At 35.1% G+C, this 23145-nt stretch overlaps 1 protein-coding gene across 4 annotated transcripts in view; it reads left to right on the forward strand.

The window, feature by feature from the left end:
- The window catches only part of coro2aa (coronin 2Aa), a 52539-nt gene that overhangs the window by 6010 nt on the left and 23384 nt on the right, over window positions 1-23145 (forward strand). For 2 of the 4 annotated variants that reach the window (XR_012385834.1, XM_005159876.6), the window contains exon 2: window positions 15600-15800. Coding sequence is in view for 3 of the 4 variants with exons in the window: in XM_005159876.6 (XP_005159933.1) it covers window positions 15600-15800 (201 nt within the window). In the remaining variant the exon portion in view is untranslated. 4 annotated transcript variants of the gene reach the window in all.

Consider the following 23145-nt stretch of genomic DNA (forward strand, 5'->3'; position numbering starts at 1 on the left):
TGAGGTACTGGGTTGTGCCGTGGCTGAAAAGGCATCCGCTTTGTGAAACAATTGCCAAAATAGTTGGCGGTTTATTCTGCTTTGGCAACCCCTGATAAATAAGGGACTAAGCCAAAGAAAAAGGAATGAATGAATAAACGAATGACACTGGCACCTTCTGTATATTAGTATATTTCTTCACTGCTTGTGGGAAAAGTTGTTTGTGATGAGCTTTGGTTCATCATATCACTTTCTCATCCACACCTGCTTATGGTTGTACAATTTTGCAAAAATAGAAATTGGATAAAAATTAAAAATGTGGTGGTTGCCATTATTGTAAAGTTAGGACACGGTGTTGATCTGCTACACGTTACCATGATAATACGTTTACTTTAGCTCATTCAGGAACATGATATATGCAGGAGTCCAATAATATGCAATGAAGATGACAACTATTCCACACTCAGTCAGGGCATCACCAAACTACATGCCTTTGTTTGCTTTTTAATTACATGCTGTGCCTTTAACAAGCTAATCAGGTCATTGTTTAAGTAAATACTAGAGAAGTTCCAAATCATAGTAAATGTTAGCATTAAAATGAGTTCAACTTAATTTTTGTAATACACCCCTAGTATATTTAAATTAAAATGAAGTAGTTGTTAAAAGTAAATAATCGATTTACATAGGAATGTCTGTGGAGTTTATGCTGTAGAACAAAACCTTCAAGTACCGTCAAGTTACATTTTCCACAGATGTTACTTTACACATTAATTAAGCCTCCCATTACGAAAGCCCAAAGGAAGATACTGCCTCATAAATTATTATTTAGTCTTCCAGGTCCGTGATCCCGGCACCACTCTATTGGTTCAAACATCTAACAGCAAAAAGAGAAAACCTGTTTCTTAACAGTTCTTAACTGTTGCTTGCTTAACAGTAGAGTGGTTAATCACTTTACAGTTGAACTATTTTTGTTATTTTACAGGAGGTTTTAAGCCCATAACACATTATTAGAAATACCAGGTTATTAGAAATAATACCTTGACAACTTTTTTAATTAAAGGTTATGAACAAGACTGCAAAGTATTGACACTCTGAGATGGATGTAAAATGTGCACAAAAAAGTATTATGCTAAATTTAAGCTATCATTAAAGATTAAATTTAAAGTTCTACTCACCAAACAGAGACTCTTTTGGTACTACATATTAAATAATAGACAAATATAAATCTTGAATATCTTTTCATGTTAACTGTTTATGGAGGAAACTATAGCCTATGCAAACAATGCAGCCATCTGCTCATCTAAGTACATTCACTAGAGCTCATGAAACCTGAAACTAAATCAATATGTTTATTGACTAATACAAAGATAGAGATGTGCTGCACACACAAATTGTATAATGACTTAAGTATTACGGCGGGAAGTGAAGTCAGTCACATTCCATACCATTCGATAACCCACTTAAGAAGAGAGGATGTTAGCAAAGGCTACGTGACTGAGTACAGGAAGAGTGAGTATCAGCAATGTCAAACTAATAATAATTATCAAAGAACGTTTCTGGAAGAGAATGAGTGTAAGTGAACACACAGTAACAGCAGACATTTTCAAATCATCATCTGACATTTATAATACTGAAAGTCCCAGTAGATAGTTTACCTAATTTATTGAAAATAAAATACCTAGTGAACATAGTAACAGTAACATCAGTCTCGCATCATACTTAATTTTAAACATGCTCAATTTATCATGAGTGCAGTGTGCTTTCATTGGGAGTGTCTTGGTATTTAAATGTTTCACTTGTGTTGCATCTGGTCTTGCATGGCATGATCTTAGGATACACTGTTAAACCTAAAACCTGTCCTAACAACACACAGCATGACAAAATTCCAGTGACTAGCAATTTGGCTGTCTGCACCATACGCAATGCGACACACAACAGAAGGGTTATAATCTAATTAATACACATATAGCATTATTAAAACTAAATAGGCTGAGTGGCAGATGTGGTTTATACTGATGTGGTGACATTATACTGTATGTAATATTATATATCATATACAATATTTAAAATATGCACTATTTTTATGAATAAACTGCATATCTGTAATCTAAACAACTACATTCTTGCCTAAAAAGTCTCAAAAGTACATTATGTTGTCCAATAGCTGCAATATTTGTCAAACTGTAGTGAGTTTATTGATCTGCTGTCATGCTATGTGGGCAGAGTAATAAAGAAGGTGAGGATGCTGTAGGAGTTCTGATATTGCAGAATATTGCTATCAGATTAGTGAACCAGACAGCACTGTTGTATGAAACACATAAGCAGCAACTGAGGTGATAATTAGTTGATAGTTGTTTATGCTGTTCTTTTGCCTCAATGGTGTTGAAATTTTGTAGATGGTGAGGATAAAAACTTGTTAAAACTTGAAAAGGATACCTTTTATTGTGTGTTAGGGTGCCACATAGCGTGGACACGATGTTGGGCTGAAAGCCATTGAAGTGAATCAAGATCAATCAAGCAATTGTTGACAAGAGACTAGCGCAACACAGCATGAAAGCAGTGAAGCTTTTATTGTGCCAAAGTCCACTGCTTCCAGTTCTTCTAGTCATGATCATGTGGGAAAGTAGCAGTGATTTTTTTTTTATCCTATTAAATACATTTTGTTTATGCTCTGCAGTGCACAGTTGAATAGAATTAACAATATGATAATGCTACTTTGGTGTTTCACTGTTTCTAGAAAACCAAGCCAGAAAAAGGAGGTGAATGACATCATCAGCCTGGCGACACAAAACCCAGTCTGTCACTATATAAAATTGCTTATTCCTTTTGAACATTCTTTCAAAATATTTGGGAAAATGTCAGCATAAAAGTCAGCAAAGTATATAACACTCTTCGAGTCTTTTTTAATATATTTTAATGAAAAAAATAATTATAAAAAAAATAATATAGTACATAAATTGTCCAGCAAGCAAAAGCACAACCAGAGCGAGTACCACTGCATCAGTGCTTGCAGTTATTGCTCTTTAAATACAACAGAATGATACAGTCGTGAACTTCATAAAATCCTCACCCTAACCACAGGCTCCACCGAAATGCAGACATAACAGGAAATCTTTTGAAACTAATCTTAAAAGAACATTGTACTATATTAATCCATTAATCTTGCAAAATGCATAAAGTAACACTTAACGGCAGCATTTAATCTGAGCCTGGAGTAAAGCCCATTGAGAACTAGAAACTAATGACCAAAAAAAAACTTCTTTCTGAAGAAAATGCTTAATAAATAAACACAATAGTGTCATACATTTATTAAGTGAGCTAAAAAGGGTTATTTCAGAACTAACTTTCTAATTAATAGATAATACAGTGATAGTTTAGTTATGTTTACTACAGTCATTATTTTATTCATTAATTAAGAAGCCTCATTGTAAAACACCAAGGAAAATCGCATGAGAACCAATAGCATATTATTCTTCTTGACATCATCCCTGCACCACTGTGTAATGTGCCTGCTAACCAAGTTATGTGACATGCATATACTTTCCACCCATACTGCAAATGTCATAATAACCTATGATGTGTGCCTTATGTGTCCCTAAATGTTGCATTTGTGGCACAATTATGACTTAACAATTCACGACCATTTATGTTGTGTAACAGCCAAAAGCTTCATCATAGACTTTTTTTAGTTTCTCTGAGGGCTGGGAATGTTTTTATTGATGAATTACTCTTTCAGGACCAGTTTGGCAAGCCCCACGAGCATTTTTTTCTCTTTTAAGAGGGAAATTCAAATGTATGCTTTGAAAGTCAAATTGAACATTCTCACTTTCAGAGAAAAAAGGGCCAGTGCAAGTTAACAAGATTATTCAGTTGGCAATGCATTTACATTTTTCCTTTCTCAACACGTGGATTTATAAACTACTGCTCACCTTAAGGATTTCACCAAATAAACCAGTGGTTTCACAAACACGAAGTTAGATCAACCCTCCTGTCTGCCAAACAGAGGCAGAGTATTTGCTAAGCAAACCGCATGAATGAATGAGGTGGGCAAATGCAAAACATGTTTACCCAAATTAGTTCTGACCTGAAAATGTAGTTTTTTTTTTAACCTTATCTCCATTTGTCTTCACTTAATACAAACTTGAAATACAACATTAATTAAAAATGCCTTCTTCTGTGTTGCTTTATGCAGTCTAGACTATATATAAATTAGATATTAAAATGCTCTGCAAATGCAGTTTCCAGCTGAAATGAGAACTAAAGGGAAGACAAAAATGTTTTTTACTTTCTTCTCAAATTGTAACATGCAATTTTTCATTAAAGTTAGTTTGGGCAATTTTTTCAGCTCATCAGCTATTTTCTTTATATGTTTTATGACAATAGTTTAACAAATCTAACGTCTGAATATTCAGTTTTTGCTTTAAATTGATACTGAAAACACATATATAGATGGAAAAAAACTGCTCATGTATGCAACATCTTTGTTTGTATTATGATAAAATTGATGTGGCTGCCTCTAATAAGAAATGAAAGTGCGTTGACAAAGCCTTACTTCGTTTATTTGAAGACATTTCTATTATTTGTGTAGCTTACTTAATTTGGGGTTTGTTTCAAATTATTTATTTAGTTTTGTTATATTTCAGTTTTACCAAGAAATGTGCAGCAATAGCTTAAGAAAAGGACACCTGTATTGTGTACTGAATCATGACATCAATCCCATTTTTTGAAAAAACAAAAATGTGAGAAAATTGAATCGTGAGTTAAGTGAATCTATGCATCCCAATTTGACCATTTAGGTGGTCAGCTTTACCTTAAAGTTTACTTTACATGTCTATGTTCTGTTTTAACTTTGAGCACAGTCAGAAATTCTTTTGAGGATATCCTCTTTAGTGCTTTTAAAACATGAATAAATCAAATACGCTTGATTAATCAAGCATGTGCTGATTTACAAAAGTCACACATTATTTTACTGATTTGCATGTAAAATCAGTTTTTCAGCTGGGTTATCGTATTTTCATAATTGTTGGAGGCTGAAATCAAAACTGAATTGTTTTTCAATAAATTGCACAGCTCGCTGAAGGCAAGCATGGGATCTCATTTGTTCAGAGCTATTTTATGTTTCTTTGTACATTAAAGTATCTTACTATGACCTCAAAACACTTTAAAAAAAACACTCAAAATGGTGCAAAAATGTAACACTGAATGTCGAAAGGGAACAACTTTTATTGCTACATAACACCTATATTTTTAAGCCTGGTGTCATATAACAGCATCTTAACCACCACCAAACAAAAAAATCACTAAAGAACCATTGCAGGTGCTATATAGCACTTAAGTCAGTTCCCCTGTGATTACAAGCCAAAGAACCACTTAGCTAATATAACGTGCCAACTACAAAGTATCACTGAAGAACCAATCTTTTTGTTTGTATAGAGCATGCATTTGTAAATCATTTTACACAATCAATTTAGCACATGTTTACACTTGCAATCTGAAGGTATTAGTCCTGTCAATCTTTAAACTATGAAATTAGAAACTCACAAAAGCAAGATAAAATGGCTTACTTGCTTGAGTGTTTTTATGACATGCTTTGCTTTGTTAACATTGCTGGTCAGGTTAAGACTATGCATCAATATTTTTAAATACGACAGTGCTGATTTGAAACATTGTTTATAGTGCATTTATGACATGGTACTTTCATCTTTCTGATGAAACAGTATGCATTATGTTCAGCAGTAAACAGTATGCAAATGTTCAGTGCCATCAACTGAACATTTTACTTTGAAAGTGTTTCAAACTAGGCAGAAAACTATGTGATGTTTTTCCAAAGAGCCTGTGTTGGTTTTAACCTCTTAATCTTAATACATTTATATGCCCTCATTGATTGCAATGTCAAATACATTTAATCATTTCAGTGTTTCATCTACGTTTGATTTGATCATCATAAAACTAGAAGGTCGAGTTTGTGTTGTTATCTACAGTAACTTTGCGTCACTAGCTTATTTTTGGATCGTAGGGCTGCTGGTTATCTTGGATTAAAGCTGTAAAGCAGTAAAGTTGTTATTTTGACACGCGTGCATGTCTTGTCCTCACCTCAAGACCTTAATTTTATAAGACCTGAGAAAAGATAAACAAACTTAGCCAGACCCTCCTAGAAAGCCAACATTTATCATATCAAAACACAGTCTTTCTCAGCAGAGTCTCAGGACTCCATTAACATAACAACAATCCACGACCTGGATCCTCCAAGACAATAATATTGCTGCCCTATCTACATAGTTAAGATTTAGTGAGCTCTTAATGGCCCAGAAACTGAAACCCAGGGTTGTATTGTCAAATGGCAGGATCTCCCCATTCAAGATCACACAGGAAAGAGAGCTGGAGCCACATTGCTTTTCCTCTGCTCATCAGCATAATGTCTGTAATCTCTGGACATTAGTCAGCGTTCGAGGCTTCCAGAAAGCTGCATGTCAGGCTGCTCTCTAATTGCTTGGATAACAGGGCCTGAACTCATCGCTAATGATAGTGTGAACGCTCCTTTTTTGTTTGGTGATGGACATCCGCCCTGCAGCAAGTCATTAAAAAAGACACAGTCAGCAGGTTTTTCAATTATTTGTATCACCGAATGCCTTGTAGGTGTTGAGTTGCACCTCTGTCACCTTCTAGGTGAAACTTATACTCATCTGAAAGAAGTGATACCGATCCAACTTCCGTCTGTTCTTTCAGACTAAACCTAACCTGTGGACTGGACTCTGCCCTTGCATGCGTTTTACACTCCTTATATTGAGTTTACGACACCCGTCCTTAATTTCTGTGTATTTATTTTACCTTATTTATAAAGCATAAACACATTTGCCTCTGCTGTAAAACACAGTATTAACCAGAGCTTTCCTTCTCATACGCTCACACACAAAACCAGCTTTCCTGTCTATTCACACTGCAAAAATGCTTTTTTTTGTATAGTTTCTAGAACAAATGTCTAAATATTCTTAAGTCAATAAGCATTTAGAGAAGCAAAATATTGTCTTGTTTTCAGAAATAATATGTCAAAATTAAACAAACACAATAAACCGTCACTTTAGAATTATACGTTTCTATCTGACATTTTTGTCAAAATTGAGTTATTGACATATTTAATATATGTCAGGGGTCACCAACATGGTGGCCGCAGGCACCAGGTAGCCTGCGAGGATCACATGAGTTGCCCGTGGGCCTGTTATGAAATTAGCTTACCATAGCACCACATACCAGTAAGCTGCATCTAATATTTTTTGTAGCTATTCTTTTTAAATCACACTTGCATTGGTTAATATTTATCTGTTTCCAATCATTGTTGACAACTATTGTGAGAAATCATTAACATGATCAGTGTCTTCACATAGATGAATATCATTAATTATTAATAGCATAGCATATAATTAAAAGTAAATTGAGCAAATCTGTTATTAGAAAGTGTGTATCAAACTGGTAGCCCTTCACATTAAACGATACCCAAGAAGTAGCTCTCAGTTTCCAAAAGGTTGGTGACCCCTGATATATTTCATATTAAATGATAACTTATTTACATTATGGGAAGGTTTTTATCAGTTGTTTACATTTTAAGACTTTTTATTTAAAAAAACTAATGTACACACTTACAGTTTGTTCTATAGAATGCAAAAACTTTGAAGTTCAATATCTCAAAAAATTTTTGAATGCAGATAAAACCTTATAAATGCAATGTGATGAAACTTGTTTTTACTTTGACATAAGATTATTTGATTGTTTTAAGGAAAAACTTTTTTTTACATTATTTTTGAAAGAAAGACCATATTTTTTGCCTTACTAGAGAAGTCAAGATATTTGGACTAGAAAGTAAAAAATGTAAGTAAAGCTGTTTTTCAAGTGCATCAGAAGCAGTTCACGCAGTAGACAGATTAATACTTGAATATCACAAAGGTTATGTGTCAAATATTCTGCTGAAAAAAAAGCGAACTAACTTGAAGCATGTCTAAAAGAATAGATAAACTAATTTTAGGTTTTTGAGCAAAAAATAAATAAATATAGAAGAAAAGTCAGCACACTACAAATACAGTCTGGAATAAAAAAATATTATTTAAAATTGAAACTTGCATATCTCACAGCTTGCATCAAAGTATGCATTCTACTAAATTGTCATAAAATTTAGGTTTTAATTTGTATTAATGCGTTTAATCCTTCACTTTAAAAAATGCTGTCCTGTTTTAACCCAGAAATATTATACGTAAATATGAGTTACATTTTAGATAATTAGATACATTTTAGAGTTACATTTTAGACAAAATTGTCAAGCAAATACCTTGTAGCATTCTCTGATTTAAAGTAGTTATTGTTTTGCAGATTGGCACAGTGGCTCAGTGGTTAGCACTGTCACCTCACTGCAAGAAGGTTGCTGGTTACAGGCCAATTGACATTTCTGTGTGGAGTTTGCATCTTCTTCCCATGTTGGTCTGGGTTTCCTTCGGGTGCGCCAGTTTCCTCCACAGTCCAAAGACATGTGCTATAAGTAATTTGGGTAAACAAAATTAGCTGTAGAGAGTGTTTGGTTGTTTTCTAGTACTGTAATGTGGCTGGAAGGACATCCATTGACTTTGTAAAACATGCTGTAATAGTTGACAGGTCATTCCACTGTGGGGACCCATGATAGATAAGGGACTAAGCTCAACGAAAATGAATGAATGAATTGTTTTGCTATGCATTTCATAAATCAGTGCAAACAGTTGAGCTGCATTGAATTGTAATCTTGATTCATTATTATAGTTAACTAAAACTAAAAGCATACAAATACAATCCAGTTTGTTACTTGTATTAAATTTTTTTTATATATTTAAAAATCCAAGCAAGTATTTACTAATCTAATATATCTATTAACTATCTGTCATGGTTCTTGTGTTTATGTCATGTGTTCCACTTGCTGTGTCACCCCTGTTTGTAGTTTGTGGAATCATGTCCTGTGTATTTAAGTTCTGTGTTTTGTTCAGTCTAGCATCCAGGATTGTACTGCCATTCCTTGAGGTCTCTCCAGCATGTATATGTTTCATTGCCTGTAGTTAGTGTCTTTGTTAATAAATATGTGTTTTGATAAATCCTTCAATCCAGTGCGACTCTTTATAGAGTGAAAACATGACAGAATACCCCCCCCCCCCTTCTTTTTTGCCCCAGTGTTTTCTTTCCTATCCCCTTGTACTTCTTACGGACCCCATCTACCACCTCCTGTTCCTGTTCTTTCTGCTGGGGCAGGGTAACTAAGCCTCGAGGACCAAACCACAATGTTCCTGGCCATCGCTAATAACACCGCATACAGACCACTGTCATCCGAAGATGGTCCTCGAGGCAATTTCGCCTCATATGTGGAGTGGACACTGGCGAGGAATGGATCATCATTCACCGTCTGTGTAGAGGAGGACCTTGCCAGTGCCACTCCAAACCCAGTGACCACCCCAATACATCTGCAGGGAGTGCTTGCCAGAGTCCACCGCAGACAGAGAACTGTCTACTCAAATTCTAGTGTCAAGCCAGACAGTCTCCTAGCCCCTTTGTTCCTCAAAGACGTGAGCTTCAGTGTCATGAACAGCACCCCACCCTCTCCTCCACTGCATATGAAAGATCATGCAGCCAGTCAGTCAACTCCCGTCCCTCTGCTGTCAGCCAGCCCCTCAGCATACCCTCAAGCTTCAGGAGAGGAGGTCTGGCTGTGGGCCTGTCTCCAAGCTATGATGTCCGGAGGATGTCCCCTGGCGTCATCATCTCCGGCCTCCGAGCTGCGGACTCTGCCTTGGCCCTTCAACCCCAAGGCTCCGTGTTGTCTCATCTGTGGGCCGTCAGCCCACCAGTTCCACCAGGCTCCCTCATCCCTCCGCCTTGGTCAATTGTCGCCCTGTCTGCACCTCTAGACTCCACTCCTCTGTCTTTTGTCGATTTGGCTCCGTTGCTGGTTTCTGGACTCCCATCTTCGCCCCACCCAGATAGGCCATCTGCTCCACCCTGGCCCTCTAGGACCTCGGCATTACCCTCACCCTACGGCTCTCCGTGTCCTCCTTGGGCTCCACCACTATCAGCGGCGTCTCCCTCAGTCGCCCCCCACTGGAGTCGCGGGCCACTCCTCCTTTATGGTTCCTCCCTTTCTCGGCTCTGCCCTGGGCCATCCTCCTGGCTTTGTCCTGAGTCTTCTGGCTCCTGCTCCAGCTCCTCCATCTCCTCTCTTGGTTCCTCCCTCCCGTGTCTCCTCCTAGACTCCTCGTTCTTCTGTTAGTCTTTAATCATCCTTTTTGTTTGCGTCTTGTGATTCCTTTGTTCTGTTTTCCTTCCGTTTTCTATGATCATGAGTTCCACCTGTTACATCACTACTTTTGTGATTTGTGTAATCATGTCCTGTGTTTTGTTCAGTCTAGCATCCAAAATTGTATTGTCATCCCTTGATGTCTCTCCTGTGGGTATTATGTTCCAGTGCTTGTAGTAAGTGTTTTTGTTAATAAATACATGTTTTGATAAATCCTGCTATCCAAGGCGATTCTTTATAGAGTAATAACATGACATTATCTAGTTTACTTTTACTTTATTCATTTTTTTTTATTTTACTTAAGATTAAAACCAAAATAACAAAAATGATATAAAACTACTAGTAAAAACTATGATTGTAAATTAACAATATTAAAGCACCTCTGCTCTCTTTTATCAATTCATCAGTCTGATGAATGCCAGTACATTAGCTTGTTATATGATTGGTACTTAAAGAATAAGTAAATTAGAATAAAAAATACCCCTCTTAAATCAAACTTAAGGCCAATACACAATTGTTATTGTATTTATTTAACATAAAAGTATTAATACATAATTAATAATGCTTAACCAGCCAGGCCCCGACACAGAGGAAATGAGTGTGGGGAATGTGTGTGTTATCTTTCCTTCACAACTTCTCATCCCCTGTGCTTTTCTGCTGTGAGGCGCCACCCATTTAGGGAGTGTGTTCAGTTCAGTTTGCACATGATCTCTTACCTGCTTCGCTCACACACACTGGACGCCGCTGGCTTTCTGTCCACGTTTACTAAAGCTGCAGGGCACAAGTTTGACATCTGCTTTTCTCTCTTCTTTGTGTTGGTTGTCTGGCTTCTTTCTCGCTTTGATTTTTGCAATGTTCTACAAAAGCTGAAATGGATTTGTAACCGGTGGAAGTGGCAAACGGATATTTTTTTCCACTTTTATTTTGTCATCTACAGTTCTCTGTTCTGTCAGGTCTCCGTGTGCTCAGACAGGGTAAGTAGATTGCCAGTCAACTTTTTTTTTTTTATCCAAATCTGTCTAAAATCTGATTAAAATCTGCTTTCACTTTACTTGCCTATCCAGTCCTTTACAAATTGCAGACTTGCGGAGGTTTGAAGAAACAAGGGGTGCATAATGTATATTAACTTTAAAATATTACTATTACTATATTGAGTTACTATTGTTATTGTTGTTGTAATCATTTACATTTCATGGCTTAAGTTGCTCTTTTAGTTATTGACTTTACATTTCAACTACATTGTTTAAATTAGTTTTTCGAAATGAAATTCAGCTTTCAACTTGATTATTTGGCAATCCACTTTCTGTCTGATGTGTTTTAGTTCTTCTGTTAACTGTGCTTTAAGTCTTAATAAGTTTGTTCTGCTATTGGTATGATTTTTACACCTATTGTTACCTACCACCACACCCACACTGGCTAATCCATCACTCCGTTAATCATTACACCAGCCTTTCAAAGCTGAACAACTCAAACATATACAAATCCTGCCGTTTGCTCTTATATTGCTCGCAGTGTTGCAATGTTTCATGTTCTTAACTTCCTCAACCTATAAAATCCATTTCTTTTAAGCATGTGTGGGTACTAATATGGAAATTAATACACATTTTACAACTAAAATACTGTTTCATTTTCTCTTTAAAAATCGTCATTGCTCCTTTAAACGTATTATTATTATTATTATTATTATAGTAAAAGAAGCAGTAGTAGTAGTATTAGTAGTGGTAGTAATAATAATAATTTTCATTATTATTTTTGGAAGTGCATGTAAAATGGTCATACACTGTTATACAGATCATTTATACACGCTGCAATGTTAAAAAAAAAAGTTGCAAATCTCTGACATTTAGCAAAATGACTTATTTCGTTTATTTTAAAATACTTTATAGGCTGTATAAGAATACATATACAAGCATATCCATACAATAAACCTAATTTCTTTTTTTGTAAGCCTTTCAACATTAAATGTTTTGATAAATTTTACTTTCAATTCTTTCACCGTTATTCATGTTTACATTTTTACAGTCATTAACATTTATTTTTTGTAAAGTACAGGCATATAATTTAAACTTTTTCAAGTTAAATCTAACTTTGGACAGCTTTTTGTGTTTTAAATTTTGTCTTTTACATATGAAAGTACATATTTTTTCTTAAAGAAATGGTAAAATTGTCTTTTTTGAGCAGCTCAGGAATTGAGTTTCATGTGTCCATGTACTCATCTAGTGAGATGGCTTATGCTGAAAACACTACAGACATTATGTATGCTTAATTATATGTAGGAAATGAAATGTTTAGTCTTTTTTTTACAGAGATATTCATAACTTGCAGACCAATATTTGAAAGGTGTACAGTTTTACTTTTGGGCGGCACAGTAACTCTCTGTTTGCTTCAGAGTAAAGCGGTCTCTGGTTCGAGTCCCATTTGAATCGGGATGCTTTTCTGTGTGGAGTTTTCCCCCTGTGTTTCTGTGGGTTTCCTTCGGATGCTTCAGTTTCCAGTTTTGATAAAGTAAATTTAGTGTTTGAATGAGAGAGTGTTTCCCAGCATTGGGGGTTGCATGACTTAAAACATAGACTGGTAAAACATTCTTCTGTAGCAACTCCTGCAACATCCCTTTTGATTAATCTAAAATTCCCTAATTCTGTTATACACTGTAAAAAGCACTGTGACTCAGCTTAAAAATTTAAGGCAACCAGGATTTTTTTACATTGTATTTTACATTAAACGATATTTTTATGACTGGGCTGTTCTTACAGGCCACTAAAAATGTGTTTTGCATATTGTGTTTATATTAAAAGTACAAATTATTGGATTTATTTGTGACTTTGAATTATCACGCATTAAGTTAAAATACACCTTTTCCCCTCTGGTCTACATTATTAAAAATGTTTCTGACACCAAATTTTTTCACAAAATGCTATTTTATTCCTAATATGTAAATCTCAGGTCAGGTGTGTGTGTGTGTGTGTGTGTGTGTGTGTGTGTGTGTGTGTGTGTGTGTGTGTGTGTGTGTGTGTGTGTGTGTGTGTGTGTGTGTGTGTGTGTGTGTGTGTGTGTGTGTGTGTGTGTGTGTGTGTGTGTGTGTGTGTGAATATATGTGTGTTTGGTGTTTGTCAGTTTGATTGCGTAATCACCATTTTTAGCTTGTAGTTCTAGTCAGGCAGCTAAAAACTGTCAAAAGCTGTTATCTCTTTTATCCCTCAAGTTCTTAGATCTTCTTGCTGAGTATTCAACTGAACACATCTCAGATATGCAAATCCAGTTGTTGAAATGACAGATTTTCTTTTTAATATAGTACAGTTTGATCTCACTTTTCCATCTTGTACAGGAGAGCTTTGTCCTTCACCCATTGAAACCTGTCTTATTGTTTTCACAAAGCATTTATCTACACAGTCATCAGAGTATTTGCTGATATCTCCGACAGGTATTTTGTTTAGGAAATTGTTTCAGTCAGAGACAGTAGAACTTGGCTTGTTTTCTTCATCGTTTTCTGCAGAGGTGGATGATTACCAGAGAGTATTATCAACTATTAGTTGGAATATGTAATGACCATGTAAAAGACAGGTATGTATGGATATGTGGAATGATAGTTAGAGTACTGTAGAAATCTGCACAGTCTCTTTGGAACAAGTTCAGATTTTGTGCAAGTAAGCACCGATCTATCTGTAGATTATTTCTTTAATTTGACAGTATATTAAAAAAATTGACTTCTTTTTACTACTGTGTTCTTAAACATGTATCTTCAGGATTTCTTTAGTTGTTCTTACACATCTAGAAAAAAAAAATGAAACAAACCTAGCCTTTAAAACTACAACATTTAGCCATTATAAGAGCCACTTTTGAATTGCACATACGTTATCTTCTTTTGAACTGACTTCTGATGAAATGTATGTTCCACTTTTTTAACTGACATGAAAATGACGTTCAACTTGTTCAATAACATGTTCAATGATTGCCAATCTTTCATGCTTTGGTGGATACATTTAAGCTTGGCCTCATGTTGAAGATGACAGATGTCAGATTGTAGCTGAAGTTAAAAAGTTCAAAAAGCTAAAGCAAAAGTTATGTGCCTTTTAAGATTATGAAGATGATAAAACGCATACTTTGACATTTTATTGTATACATAAAATATATATTGTACAAAATCTGTTTTAGAATAAATGAACAGAAAATCAAAGCCAAGTATCTGAACAAAGTACATTTCAAATTTGAAGTTGATATCTCCAAAAATTTGATTTCGGCTGCAGTACCAAATATTACCAGCAGTTTCCATTGGTGACCATGTCCAAGTGCACCCACTTATTCTGTGTATGTTTTAAGAAATATGAACCATATTATTTTATACTTTTGACAATATTTGTAAAGTAGACATCACATTATAAAGTAGAATGGGCAGTTTAATGCAATTTAGCCTCTAAATACTTTTAAAATATGAATTGCTGTAGAGCAGGGGTACTCGACTTTGTTCCTGAAGATTTACCTGGCTGCAGAGTTCAGCTCCAACCCTGATCTAACACACATGAACCAATTAATTAGGACCTGAACAGCACTTGATAATTACAGGCAGGTGTGTTTGATATGGGTTACAACTGAAATCTGCAGGAAGGTAGATCTCCAGGAACAGGGTTGAATACCCCTTATGTAGAGCATTGGTTTATGACTATGAGTATCCTTGTCACAACTGTTTCTCAGTAACATCTTTTAAAAATCAGACATGTAAACTAGAAATGTAAAGCTTTTGAATGTCACAGTTTGTCATAACTGCTTTATGTTTAAAATACATATATTATGGTTTAAATGTATAACTCAGTGGTTGACTGTAAATTGGTTTTGATCTATTAGGGTTCCTTCATAACGAAATCAAGAATCCGTGCTGAAATATTTAGAAGTCTTAGACCTTTCTAATGATATATAGTTTTGTTATAATTAGATTAAGATTTAATCCATTATAGTGAAGTAAACCTGACAGTTAAGGCATTCAGCTTAAAAACTATGGGATTGTCGAATGCTTTATTTTGATGAACATTTTAAACTGTGCAATAATATCCAGAAAAATGCAAAGCTAAAGTAGTTCCATTCAAGTCTTGCCCACATTGCAGTTCCATGTCACTACGCCTAATGATTTCAGTGATTTCACAGCCTTTAACAGTCAAACATCAGTTTAAAACTAAACTAAAGGCTTTAGATGAACCTGACAAATGTCTTGAAATACAACATCTAAACATTGTCTTTTGTTGGGATAACAACTGAATACTATATGCTTACCACAGCTAAATTGTCAGATATTAATCCAGTTAATTTCATTGATTCTTCTTTTTCACTATAGATGACATGGCGTCCTCAGTACCGGAGTTCTAAGTATCGCCATGTGTTTGGGAAGCCGGCCACAAAAGAGAACTGCTATGATGGCGTCCCCATCACTCGAAGTGTTCATGACAACCAACTCTGTGCCGCTAATCCACGCTTTATCGCTGTCATCACTGAATGTGCAGGAGGTGGATCTTTCCTGGTGCTGCCCGTCCATCATGTAAGTAAAGCAGTGATTATAATCTTGGTCCCACTTTATATTAGGTGGCCTCATTTACTGTGCACTTTAATCAAAAATACAGTTAAAAACAGTGTATTTACTGTGTTTATAATATATTGCAGAACATGCTCTTGAGGTGGGATACGGGTAGTGTTAGAGACAAGTTTGGAGGCATGGGTAGGTTTAAAAGTGGGATAAGGTGTAGGGGATGCAGAAATTACTTACAGATGTAATTACATGCATGTATTTAATCAATCATGATTACAGTGTAGAAACATACACAATAATGCATTGTAACAAATTATTAATGTATGTGGTCATTTGATGTCGTGTTAATACACGTTTCAACATTTCAGCTCCCTTACTCAGAAACAATGCCAGCAGTTAGTAGTTTAGATACGTATGAATGATGACAAAATTGCATTTCACTTGTAACTGAGTCATTTATGTTACGTAATTGTTTTTTTGGGATGTTCTCTTTGTTGAGACTTGTGTCTTTAACAAAGACATTTCTGTGTGATGATGCTTGGTCAAACTTGTAATAACTTAGTACTGAGTTTTACTGTAAAATATAATCCCCTTTTAAGGTGCTATAGAATGCATTGATACGTTATGTTTGAATTGTTCTCTGTTATCTAGAATGTTTGTGGCTTGGTAAGTGTACAAAATGTCCAGAAATTATTTTACCAGCCTATTTAGAACCCTATGATATATCCCAGGATGAAAAGCTCTGGTTTTACCGTATGTGAAAGTCCATCAAAAATAAAATGCATTTTATTCTTTTAGGCTATTTATTCACTTATTTCTTACTTTGCATTACTAAGTTACTAACTTAAGGCAGTAATATTCTTTTTATAGTAATAATAATAATATGTACAGTTTCGCTATTATTGATTTTATCAATGAAAGTTAATGCAACAATACCGTTTATTAATGCATTGCAGACGAACAGCTTCAGCGCCAAATGAGTGCTTTAAATTATATTTTATTCTCCCTATTTCTTTCTGCTTTTTTCAAATAGTATAAATGTGTAAAGTTTTAGGTAAAGGCTTCAAACTATGCCCACACATAACTCACTATTTGTATAACCAGTTAATAAATCTAGTGTAATCAGCATAACCGAGTCATCACACTTGACATTGCCTAGTGTCCAACTAATCATCTATCAGTGTTAGGAAAAAGTTAAATGTTACAATCTAAGGTCATTTAAAAAAATAGTAGCTGAATGTGTTAGTTACATTTTATGGCATAGCCAGAAAAATATCTTAAAAAAAGATACCGAAAAAAAGAAATTCACAGTTATTACCAAGACAATTTGTTACATTTTAGCATGGATAACATGGAAATCAACAGGGTATATAAATTTTTTCATAATTTTAAAAATAATTATTTTTTTTGTGATATTGTCTAGTTGGCATTTGTAAAAAAAAAAAAAATGTCATAAGCCATTAGGCTTTTAAGTCTACACGTCATTTTATTTATTAAGTCTTTTTAATAATGAGGTTATAATATTTAAGGGTTACATTTAAATTTTTAGGCCCATGAGCTACAAGTCAAAATAAAATCGATATGCTAACTGTATTACAGTTTACTGTACAGTATATTTTCTGGTTTTTAAATTTTGCATGTGCAAACAGCAGTATAGCCTAAGTTACATATTTTTTAATTATCATTCAGCCTACCTGCAGCGCATGTGAGAGGTTGATTCGTGGCAGTCCAGTTTTCTAGAGCGCGCTTTAAAGGTTATAAACGGACACATCCTGACCTGGCGCGGCCAGATCTTTCGACTATTGCTTTAATTTCACAATTTTCATAATTTAATTGCTATTTTATATTATGAAATTTTCAAAAATTGTTAAATATTTATGTGTGTTCCAAAGGTTGGAATAACGGGAGTGTTAATAATTATTGACAGAAGGAGTTGAGGAGTTTTTTCATTTAAATGAGGTGGAGTTATTTTTGAATAATACAGTACAACACACTTTACAAATCTAGTGAATTAAACCTGTTATGCAGCTTCAAGATGTCATGTTTAGGATGTAATTTGCAGTAAAATGTAAGCAAAAATGTTAATATTGATATGATCAAAAACTTTAATAGAAATAAAATACATCCGCTCATTCCTAAATGTATACTGTCTACATTGGACTGTCAACAAAATGACTCTGATTCTAATCAGTGATTCTGTCAACTGAATGCGAAAATGATGCCCTGTTCTGTTTGTGACCTACTCAATACTTGCAAAACTGTTGGATTTGCAAAGATCACATTGTCACATTAAGTGTAAAGAGCTTGCTAGCAGTTGCAGAAAGGCGTGACGGGGCACAACAACAGTCCTGTCTTATGCAAACAAGGATCATAAGGAAGGCAATTGAAATACAAACATCCCCACAAGATCAACAATGTCAGGTATTATTTTTTCCTGACAATGTAGAGAAAACCTGTACATACGCACACGCTCCTGCACGCTTACCTCCCTCTGACACACTTCAGCCATCTGTGTGGTTTTATTGCTCTGTTGACTGTCTCATGTTTGGTCAGGTATGACCTCATATCTAAAGAATGGCACAGGTTACTTGAAAGCCTTCAGGCATCTTTCTGTATCATCTGTCTCATCTCCTCCCCCCGACACCTGAGCTTGACTCAAATGTAGCATGTCCATAAGATAAAATGCGCTTTAGTAGCAAACAACATGGTATGTGGTCATTTGATTTCATGTTAATACACGTTTCAACATTTCAGCTCCCTTACTCAGAAACAATGCCAGCAGTTAGTAGTTTAGATATGAATGATGACAAAATTGCATTTCGTCACTTGATAACTGAGTCATTCATGTTACGTAATTGTTTTTTTTTTTTTTTTTTTGGATGCTCTCTTTGTTGAGACTTGTGTCTTCAGCAAAGACATTTCTATGCGATGATGCTTGGTCAAACTTGTAATAACTTAGTACTGAGTTTTGCTGTAATATACAATCCCTTTTTTAAGGTGCTATAGAATGCATTGATACGTTATGTTTGAATTGTTGTCTGTTATCTAGAACGTATGTGGCTTAGGGAAGTGTAAAAAATGTCCAGAATTTTTTTACCAGCCTATTTAGAACCCTATGAAATATCCCAGGATGAAAAGCTCTGTTTTTACCGTATGTGAAAGTCTTGAATGTAAATTAACTATGCGCAGCTCATTTCACTGATGTGCACACAGCATAATGTACTATGACACACATGCAGAATAATCATGCTAACATTGTCAAAAACATATTTGAAGAAACTGAGTAGATGCCTAGTCAAATGACAATTATTTCAATTGAATTGGCCAAAAGCTCCCCATTGGGAGTGAGTGAGCTATCAGTATGTAACTGCGTCTGAGTTATGGGTTGAGGATTAAATATAGACTAAATTATAATTATACACAAAAAACGTGACCAACAAAGATGTATTTTTATAGTTGCGTTTTGTAGGTTTAATGTATGAAAACACAGACAGGAATTAATATTAACATCCTCGTAAAGATGAGTTTTTTTTACTATAGAACAGAGATTCCCAAATAAGGGGCCAAAGTTTGATTTAGCCCACCATCCCATCTGAGAAGAAAGATAATGATGGGGATGAGTTAGATCTTGTCATTTCAAACTTAATGTAACCTTTAATTTGTTTATTTTACTATTAAACTTCAAAGAAACAGCTAACTAAAATTAAATGTTTCAATTAAATGCTGTAACTTACTTTAAAATGTACATACTGTCACTCGACGGTTAAGGGACAATGCAGAGATCAAATCAAGGCAAAGGCAGGTTCTGCTTGTGTATTATTCACTGAACTTCTCTGTGTTATACATGTGAGGGTTTATGTTTTTATTGCAAGTTATAATTTAAAAAGTCATACTGCATTAGTTAATATGATTCAAAGTAATGCTTTCTATTGATTTTTTTATATTTTTTAAATACACAAAGAAATGACCCATGGCAGCTTTAATGTAAAATATTTTGATATAGTTATCTTCAGCCCACTGACGTCAATGATGTTTGGTTTTTGGCCCTTTATACGAAAATGTTTGGGCACCGTGCTTTAGAAAGAGTGATATAAGAGTCAGAGAGCTGAGGGATATAACAAGATGCATAAACATGCATTAAACATGTATTCAACAGTGACTGCGTTTACATGGACATCAGTAATAAAATTATTTGCCTTAACCTGGATAAGACACTAATATGATTAAGGTGTTTACATGAATTTCGTTTTGAATGATCCCGTTTGAGATGTTATAGCACATAATTGAATTGATGTCATCGCGTCACCACGCTATATCCACAATTTCCGGTGTTTCATTTTTAATTTGTTGACTGTACTGCAGTTTGGCAATTTTACTTTTATTCAGGAACATTTCATTCATGCCCCCCATGACAAGCGAGATATTGGATGTGAGTATGCCCGGCTGGAGGAGTGTAGTTTCAATGGAATTTGAGACCGCATGCCATATGGGTAAACAAAACCTCAGCATTTCGCGATGCAGGTGTCTGTGGTCCTATCTGACTCGGTGGGTGCAGAGCATAGTGTCAAACAGGCATTTGTGTATAGACTATCCTGTCGCAAAATGCGGCAAAAATTCTACATGACAGTAATAGTTTGATTAAGGTGTTTACATGCCTGTACTGCACTTCAATAATGTGGCTAAAATAGGCACACTCCACATGTCTTAATATGGTGTCTTTTTTGTTTGATTATAACTTTAATTGGAGTAAGATCATCAGAAATCACTGTTTACATGGTAGACTCTTAATCAGAGTATTGTCCTAATCGTATTAAAATCAGGTTATTGGTGTCCATGTAATCATACTGGGTGTAGATGTGTTAGTTGCCTCATTACAAATGTACACTGAACATTTCACAATATAAACATTAACACGATGCAGTTAAACTGACCTTATTCTTCTTCAGGGTGGTGCTGAATATACTTGTAATTCTTCTTTTTGGATAATTAGCATTTTGACGAGTAAAACTGATAAGATGCTGTTGTATTGACTTACCCCAAAGCTAATGGCTGTCTTGTTTTCAAAATAAGAATCGAAATCCTAAACATTTTAAAAATGGCACAGGTTATCCATCTCAAACCTACACATTTATTGTATTTTTTCTACAGGTTGCAACTTCAGTTTTTCAATTCAGGCCAATCAATTGTTTCCTCTACATGTGTGGACATAAAGTGAAATGAAAGGGACCATGCTACTACATGAATAAATGTAATCATAAATACGAACACATCAGTGGACTTCAGAGCTATTTTAAACCTATATATAACTAACATACCAAAGCAGTTATTTAATATACATACTTAAACCTAAGACAGACTACTTTTACATAAGACATACCATTATTGTGCAAGATAGTGTGCAAAAGAGGTATTTAAAAAAACAAGTAGTGCAACATGATTTGTGTTACATTCACAGGTAAACATTAGCTGTGTCTCATTTCAGAGGCTGCATCCTCTAAAGGGATGCATTCGTAGAGCGATGCGTCATCATGGCGAGACAAAGGCTGTCTCATTCCAAAAACATTTGAAGTCTCCTTTAAATGCAGCCTCAAAATGCATCCTTCATTTCCCAGGTAATGAAGGACACAACATCTCGAACAGCACGCTGATGGCAGGACGTTTTTAAAATAAAAATATTACTCCTTACTTCTACTTATTCTACTTGGATTTCGAAAGGCATGAAGAATATGAATACATGTTCAGTATGTAAACAGAGTATGACAAAGTAAAACAAAAAGAGTATGACATGTCTTACTAAATAGTGATTTTATAGGCCGTTTACATTTTTATGTGTACATGCATGATCATAGGAAATATATTTCGAGCTTTTGTAAACCTTGCTTTGCCTTCAGAATGCTTAAAAAGAGTTTTAAAATCACTTTGGAAAAAAGTTATTGCAAATTTTATTAGCGCTTATACAGTTAGCAGCTTTTACAGTTACTAGGTGACAAGACCTGGAGACTAGATCGTTTCATTTCAAAATGATCTGTTCAGATGCAACCTCTGAAATGAGACACAGCTACTGTTTTCCTTATTGTGTCCTTGTAAGTTGGGGTTGAATTAAAGTGTCTGGTGCATATAGAGAGAAGAGAGTTTCTACAGGTGGTTTGTCAAGCCCACTCACCTGTGTAAAACACACTTCAGAAATGCACTTTTTTTTTTCTAGAGATATGGAGTGATTGTAAGAAAGTGTCTGGTGCAAATGTGAAAAACTGGTGCAAGTGTCAGTCAACGTGTCAGAGAGATGAATAAGTGTCTTATCTACTGGTGCTTTTCCAGCTATATCCACCACTCTAGCATTGAGGTTTCATGAAAGGAGATGCTTAAATTTGTTCTTTCACAGCCAATACCCCCTCAAGAAAATCATTACAATTACATTACATTTCATATTATAAACTCACCAATATGTCAAATGAAAGCTCCCATTCTCAATAATATTGCTGGCTGTAGTGTTTTTTTTTTTGTTGTTTTTTTTTTTACATTTCAGCAAAATAATAGAAATATTTTCAAAAGATTTGCAACTTTCAAGATTTTCTATGGCACCTTTAGAGATTTATTTCTTAGTAGTTTTATGACAGGAAAGAATTTGTTGGCAGGAAAGGTCAGCAAATCAGGACTCAAACTTTTGATGCCCACAACACAGTTGTGCTTTATTTATCAGCATTGACATTGTATTAATTTTAGTAAGTATCTTTGTCTTTTTTTTCAGGAAAAAAATTAGAAATTGCATTTTAGAATAGTTTTTTCGGGGCATGACGGTGGCTCAGTGAGTAGCACGATCGCCTCACAGCAAAAAGGTTGTTGGTTCGATTCCCGACTGGGTCAGTTAGCATTTCTGTGTGGAGTTCTCCCTGTGTTGGCGTGGGTTTCTTCCGGGTGTTCCTGTTCCCCTCACAAGTCCAAAAACATGCGCCATAGGGGAATTAAATAAGCTGAATTGGCTGCGGAGCACCCGGAGGAAACATGCAAGAACACAGAGAGAACATGCAAACTCCACACAGAAAAACCAACTTACACAGCTGAGGCTCGAACCTGCGACCATCTTGCTGTGAGGCGAACATGCTATGCACTGCGCCACAGAGTTGCCCAGGATGTCAAATTTACATTCTTTTTTTTTTTTTTTAAGTTGAGTGAAATTTTTGTTTCCAACTAGTTAAACGTAACAAAATATGCTATAAAAGACAAAGCTGAATTTCCACAAGCCATTAACTGTTGTCTATGTCACAATCCTACAAAATTCATTCTTATTTGGTAGATTTAGAAAGGTTTTGTAATATTATGAATGTTAAAAACATTTTCTGCTTGGTATGTTGATTGT

This window comes from Danio rerio, chromosome 1, assembly GCF_049306965.1.
Source record: "Danio rerio strain Tuebingen ecotype United States chromosome 1, GRCz12tu, whole genome shotgun sequence".
NCBI lineage: Eukaryota > Metazoa > Chordata > Actinopteri > Cypriniformes > Danionidae > Danio > Danio rerio.